This window comes from Charadrius vociferus, unplaced genomic scaffold (assembly GCF_000708025.1).
Source record: "Charadrius vociferus isolate BGI_N301 unplaced genomic scaffold, ASM70802v2 scaffold35, whole genome shotgun sequence".
Classification (NCBI taxonomy): domain Eukaryota; kingdom Metazoa; phylum Chordata; class Aves; order Charadriiformes; family Charadriidae; genus Charadrius; species Charadrius vociferus.
The window spans coordinates 876,077-883,317 of record NW_009648640.1 but is presented as its reverse complement, the minus strand read 5'-3'; the positions used below and the strand labels follow the sequence as shown (position 1 = coordinate 883,317).

The 7,241-nt window shown below is 42.8% G+C and overlaps 1 protein-coding gene across 1 annotated transcript in view; it reads right to left on the bottom strand.

Moving 5' to 3' along the window:
- KIF5C (kinesin family member 5C) overlaps window positions 1-7,241 on the bottom strand; it is a 69,017-nt gene that overhangs the window by 7,035 nt on the left and 54,741 nt on the right. Inside the window, exons 22-25 of the mRNA XM_009886358.1 lie at window positions 5,706-5,777; window positions 4,788-4,892; window positions 2,368-2,584; window positions 1,243-1,356 (exon numbers count right to left, since the gene is read on the bottom strand). Of these exons, the coding sequence (XP_009884660.1) occupies window positions 1,250-1,356; window positions 2,368-2,584; window positions 4,788-4,892; window positions 5,706-5,777 (501 nt within the window). The 3' untranslated portion in view covers window positions 1,243-1,249. The remainder of the gene's footprint in view (window positions 1-1,242; window positions 1,357-2,367; window positions 2,585-4,787; window positions 4,893-5,705; window positions 5,778-7,241) is intronic.

The following is a 7,241-nucleotide window of genomic DNA, read 5'->3' as shown; positions in this document are numbered from 1 at the left end:
TCAGAAGAGAGTCATAAGACAGAATTAATCCTCAAGAAGGGAAAAAAGCCAAACTCGGAGGGACAACTTAGCAGTCCACTGGCTGCTTTTCACAGCCGCTCACTACCATCCAACTCCTAGTATGCCTGTAGCAAAGATATCATCTAAAATAATAGCAGATGTAAAATATCTCAGAAATAACGAGCATTTAAAGAAATAAATGGGAAGGTAGGTTACATGAAGCAGTCTTGTGGGAATGCTGCTCCTCTTTTCAGGATGAGATTTTTGCTTAGGAGACACCCTCAAGCCCTTGCAATTAAAGGAAAATATTTATGGGTTTTTTTCTGATGAGAGCTGAATGAGAGTGCAAAGCAAAAGAAACAAAAGTAAAGTTTGCCAAATTGTGACACTCAAATTTGGAGAGCTCTGTGCCACTGCTGTTTGTGGCTGCTCTACCCCTGTCCCAGGCTGGAATATCACAACAGGGGAACATGTTACAGAAAGCAGAAAATTATATTGGCAGAAGGAACCTCTGGAACTCTATTTTTACTACATGAGTTTCACAGCTCTATGTGTGAATTTCAGTACAGATTTACCAGAGCATTTCAGTTTATTAAAAAAGTTTTAAGTGATAAGTCATTAAAATAAAAACTCTCAGCAGCAGCTTGCAAAGCATTCTAACAAGGCACTCCTCACTTCACAGAATCACAGAATGGTCAGGGTTGGAAGGGACCTTTGGAGATCTAGTCCAACCCTCCTGCCAGAGCAGGGTCACCTACAGCACGTTGCACAGGACAGCGTCCAGGCGGGTTTTGAATGTCTCCAGAGTGGGAGACTCCACCACCTCTCTGGGCAGCCTGTGCCAGTGCTCCACTACCCTCAAGGTAAAGAAGTTCCTTCTCATGTTAAGATGGAACTTCCTATGGTCAAGTTTATGCCCATTACCCCTCGTCCTATCACTGGGCGCCACTGAAAAAAGACTACTCCCATCCCCCGGCATCCTCCCATTAAGTATTTGTAAGTATTAATAAGATCCCCCCTCAATCTTCTTTTCTCTAGACTAAAGAGACCCAAGTCCCTCAGCCTTTCCTCATAAGAAAGGTTAAATTACTAATTACTAATTTTCACAGTTAAATTATCAGCAAATGAGTCCTACTAAAACTACACCAAACATTTACTGTGGGTCTTCCAAAAGCAAGACTGAAATATAAGAAAACCGGGTGATGAGTGAAAGAACAGAAGAGTAAGTTACTTTGGTCTTACTTCTCGTCTATTTGGTGTTGTGATAGTAGCTGGAGTTTGACATCCCTCCCCCTCGGATGGCATGGACAGCCGTTGGAGAAGACGCTGGGTAGTGACCAGGGCGGATGGGCTTGGCTGCAGAGTAAAAGTAGGAAACCAAACAAGACATTGAGCTTTCACAGAAGGTTTTCTACCTCACCTTCATCGCTCGTACAAACCCCATTGTTTCCAAGCAAGGAGCTGTGCTAGGCAGAGCAGCCTGTAATCCAGCTCTGCGGAACACAGCGTTCCCTTACCTCGGCCAACAACAAATAGATCCATTTTCTGCTTGTGACAGAGCCATTTAACCATCCCATGCATGCCTCTCATCTCTGCAAAGATTATGGACTGGCTATAGAACAGAGGGAAGTCACGACCCACTTAGTGGTCAGTGATGCACTTCCTATGTCCAATTTGACTATTTATATCATTCCTGAAGATGCTGAGACAAAGCTGTCAATGGCTTTCTATGAGAGGCAGCATACAGCAGGGAGCATTGTGTGCCACCTAATTCTCTCTCAGGTTTTAAGACGCCAATATTAGCATCGCCATCCGAAACGTTATCCTTCTACTTCAGCAATGCCAACAAATAACTGCAAAATTTGCCCCATCTTAAACACCATTTGATCATGTGCACACATTCAGATTGCACCAAGCAGATACATCAAGCATCTGAATTATATAGGAAGATTTTTGACTCTACACAGCTCAAATTAAATCACAAGGAGGTGTAATCAGGGAAAAAGAGAGGAAGGGACAAGGTCCAGAAAGGCAAGGAAAGACCGAAAGCAGAAGGAGAGTATGTGGGGGAGGAGGAAGAAAGTGAGAGACTAATTTAAAGAGACAAGTTTTCAGGTCACTAGAAGGGCACACAAGACCCATTATGCCATTTATTTACTGAGTTAAATAGCAGAGTCGCTTTAAACTTTAGGTGGGGCAGATTCTATTAAAAAATGAAGCCTTTGAAGATTCCTGTGCAGCAGAGAAGCAGACCCCGTGGTTCGCCCTGGTCTGCTGCTTTCAAAGCTCTCTCTATTTAAACGTGAGCAAACAGACCAACCATGAAGTATGTGAGCAACCACTAACCCTTTAGCTCCATGTCCTTACCAATTTGAGCAGAGTGTGCTCTCCGTGCCATGTTTTTGGCTCTCACAGCCTCCTTAATGCGATCCACCTCCTGCTGGTACCGTTTGCGGTCTCGCATGGCGTTCTCCTTGGCCTCCTTCAGTGCACTCTCCAGGGCCTTAACTCTCTCTGCCGTAGCTCTAAGTCGTTTTTCCAGCTTAGGAAGCTCACAACGAAGATCTGCATTATCACGTACCAACTGCAAGAAAAGAAGTTTCAAAAATATCCAATGAAAAAGTTTATTCCATTCAACAAAATTTCACAGATCTGAGCCTGAAGAGTGAGGGCTCCAGGACAAAGCCTGCTACTGCAAAGTGCTGTACTACCGAACCTGCTTTTCTAGGCTTCAAGAGCAATGGTAGCAGCAACTCTGCACTTCTTCAGAATGCAGAAGTGTCCAGCATTTTGCAAATACTTGGTCACCTCATTATTTTAAAACTACAATGCTGAACTATGGCTTATGGACAACACTGGGTATCATCAAAAATTCATCATCTCTAGTGGTTATGGCATGCTTACCTACTTGGTCCATACTCAAGCATATGGGTAAATTGGAAACTTCAATGCCTCAGACATCGCTAAGACACCACGTCAAGCTTGTGGCTATAGATGTGATGATTTTAGGCAACTCTGAATTTATGCACTTCCTCAATTAAATACAAACCTGACCAAGGTCTATCACTTATCAGAATAACATCTAACCTTACATGCAACAACAGCCAAGAGAGAGGATTGATTTTTTGACAAATAAAAAACTGATACAGTTAGAAAAATGCAGTATAATTTCTACTGAACAGATTATACCACTACTAGAAGTCAACAGAAAACTGTTCCAAAGGAGTGATTCTCTCTTTTCTGGAGTGAAGGGAAGAAAGCGGTTTAACTACCACATTAATATAGTAAAGCAACAGCAGGTACTAACTTTCACACCTTGTTTGACAATCGAAATGTTTTACACCTGCTAGTCCAGGCTGAGTGCCAGAAGAAAAACACAAACAAAGCTAAATAAAAATTGTCACAATGAGCTTTTTCTGCAAGTGTTGAACCCTTGTTCTATAAAATAGTTATGGTACGAAATAAAAGCAGGATGGTATCACATTCAGGTCAAGTTCAATTTCATTTTTCCTCTGAGTCGTTTATGGACTCCTAGTTGGTTTTGAGTAAACATGCACTAATGAGAGCTATAAAAATCTGTATCTGAAAACCCAGCAGATGTGTGAACTGAGTGCAAAAAAGGCAAAACAGTAAAAGGAAAAACACTCCTAACATGTCCCGATTTCCATATTTAGAAACTAGGTCTGTAAACCATCTGTTCACTGGGAATCTCAAAATACTGAACCTTAGCGGACACTTGTCACAGTCCGGCACTGCTTGCTTTTTTGGCACTTCCACAGGAATAAGTAAAGCAAATCTCGGCAAATACTGTGTCTCACTAATAACAGTTTCAGAAAACTGTACTGGAGAATGTTATGTCCCTTTTAAAAAATGATCTCAAAAGCATCTGTACTACTTTGTGTTCCGCACCTGAACCGTGGGACGCAGTTCAGAACTAATGACATCTGACGAGAGGGTGGAAGCACACCTATTGGCAGAAATGATCCAGTTTTATCTAACGAGGCGCTACCTAGATATATGTACACACTCCATTGATATATAGACACTTCCAGTAAGCAGAAGGTAAGGCTCCTTCCTTGACGTATACCCAAAACACTTGCACTACACACTCCCTCCACCCCCTACTTGCACGGTGGGTACCGAGGGTGAAGGGCTCTTCATAGCCCTTGTCTCTCTGAACAGCAGAATTCCAAAGGAAGCAGGAACTCCATGAAAGAAGGAGGAGACAGAGATGGACATGCCCAGAAATGACCAACCTCAGCATCCCGGGGAGGCACCAGCCCTTAAGCTGCACAGAAAACCTCTATCTCTTTGCTTTCGTACTCTGCTGGTTGACTCCACTCAAGTCACCTCCAAGGGTGCTTCTAAGCAGCTTTAGACCAGGATTCAAAACTAGGGATACACAATCCATCCAGAAACCAGCTATCAGCACACAAGGTAATAACAAACACTTTATTCTGTTTTTTATGCATTACAGCAATACAGTGACAATTAGTCTTGCCAAAACTGCTAGAGTCTATTTTCACAGAAAAAATAATTGTTCGTTTAACACATCAATAAGATGTACAGGTAGTAGGAAGAGCAGCTCTAACACCAGCTCCTAATTCCAAGAATTTTAGTTGAGAACTATAGGTACCATTTCCTCAGAGAGTACGTTATCTTATCCTTTCAAATGTAAAAAGGTAGTTGTTTTTTTTTTTGGAAGGATGGAAGGAAAGAGAGAAGGAAGGAAGGGAGAAGGATGGAAGGAAGGAAGGAAGGAAGGAAGGAAGGAAGGGAGCCCCTACCTGTTTGTGAACCTTTGTAAGCTGTTCCAGGTTGTTCTCAAGAAAGGAAATTTTCTGCTTCTGCGCAGCACTTCCACCTCCGTCATCGCTGTCCAGTTCCACGCTCTGCACAGAGAATTGCAGCATTCAACAAAGCCAGGCAGAAACTCAAGAGGAAGCTCAGATCTTTTGTGAATTTAAGCTTCCCAAAGGCAGAAAAGTCTTCCAGAGCCCCAGATTAAAGAGAATTTATTTTACCTGTTCATTTTATATTCAAGAGCTACATTCCCCACAACACAAAAAATAAACTATTGTTACTGAACAATTATGAGGGAATCCTGAATAGGAAAATCATAGATTTTAGTGGGGAAACCCCCTTTCCCTCTTTTTTCCACTTCTGAGAGACATTTTTATGTAATATGGGGTTTCAATCTTAAAAAAAACCCAAAAAGTATAAAAACTCTTCCCCAAAACTACTCTAAAGGACTGAAAAGCATTCCAACATCTTTGACTATTTACACAGCTCTGACTCTTCTTCAACAGTAAAAAATACCTTAATTTCTGTCAAACAATAATTTTGCCAGGAAAAGGCTGACTACTCACAAGCCCATAGAAAGAAAGGGCCACAGCATTCAGTGTAGCATAAGTTAGTGCAAATTATATCGAGTAATTTCTGGTACCCATTAATACCGTCTTTGACAATTTTGTAACTGAACTGGATTGGATTGGTTCATTTCACTTAAACACCAAGACTTGTCCTTAACAAATTGGGACCCAATAAAAGCTAATAAACGTCAGAACAGTTTTTAATCTTATCTTCCACTGTTATTAAAAAAGACAATAATCAATTTTGTAACAACATGCACTAAAAGCTTCCAGCAAATGACAAGAATACTGCAAAAAAAGATAAGACTTTGGTTTAAAAGAGTATAGTCTTACTTTTTTAACACGGGTGGTGAGATCTTGCACAAACAGTTTGCGTAGGTTGTGAAGAGTCTGAAGTTCTCTCGCCTGGAATCAAAATAATTTAAAAAAAAAAAAAAGCACAAACCAGTAAGAGATAGTAGATGCTCTGGTGTAAAAATTCTCCTCAGATTTTACTTTATTGTGATTTCCTTATAGAGCTGTACCTGCCTGTGGGTATACGCAGCTCACAGAAAGGCAGTGCCCACGCTGTTCCCCGCTGTAGAGCTCTTGCACCTCCCAAGGTGTTCACCACACCAAAGCTACTTTGGAAAATACGTCAACTCTGTCTTAGGGCATGGGGAAGCAACAGCAGAAGGCTGAAGTCTCACAAGTTGGCCATGGTTACGCACATCTAGCGACGTGAAAGAGCTCTGCATTCACTCTGGAGCAAACGCATTGGCCCATTCTGAATGCTTATTCACAGGCACTTAAGATGTTTAAGTGCTTTTTAAGTTTTGGCAAAAATCCAGGTTTTCCCAGATTTTTTTTTTTATTATTACTATTATGCATGAACTTCTCAGGCTCAGCGAAATAATCTCCTTACTCCAGACTGGAAGTGTGACACGAGAAGTGGCAACCCTGCCCCTGCTCCCAGAAGGAGGGAAGCACTAATCCATTCGCAGGAAAGGAAATGGTGTGGACACGCAGTTCACCTCAACCCCACACTGCGCCAAAGCCATACTGAAGAGAACTGTCTTTCCAAGGTTGGTAAGAGCAACCTTAGCTTTTCCACTTTATGCTTATCCACTCACAAACTGGAATTTAAACGCATCGCTCAATAAGCTTCCATCACAACTACAAGCTTTTGAACTTGAATTTTTTATCTTTATCTCTCAAAAGAAAAAGGCAAAACTGACTAGAAACCAAAAAGGAGAAGCTTTTTTCATGGACTGCTAGAAACTATACATTGCAAGCCCAGCTTCAATATAAGGGTGGTGAGCCCCTGGGGCAGGTTGCCCCGAGAAGCTGTGACTGCCCCATCCCTGGAGGTGTTCAAGGCCAGGTTGGACGGGGCTTGGAGCAACCTGGGCTGGTGGGAAGTGTCCCTGCCCAGGGCAGGGGGTGGCACTGGATGGTCTTCAAGGTCCCTTCCAACCCAAACCATTCTCTGAGTCTATGATTATTTATGTACAAGTGATGCAGTACCAAGAAGAGGCACCATGTGCCACTCTGAGTCAAGAACCTCTGCAGAGCAGACACCTCCCTGAGAGCTCCCGTTCGGGGTGCTGCCCCAGCAGACCTCCACCGCATAACCCCCTCCCATGGGCCCCCTTCTTTTGCTTCCTCACGAGCCCAGGGCTGGGAAGGAGAACGAGTCAAAGCAAAGGCAGCAGCTGTGGTCCCACCAAAACTGTTCTTCATCCCTTCCTTCTCAAAGTCATCATCCAAGCAACACACAGTGCCCATGGAACCCAACGTCTCCCCATACCAGCGGGCAGGGAGGAGCCACCATTTGACCTTTGACAGCTCATGTCGTTCTGTAATTCACTATGCCTGATTTTTAATTCC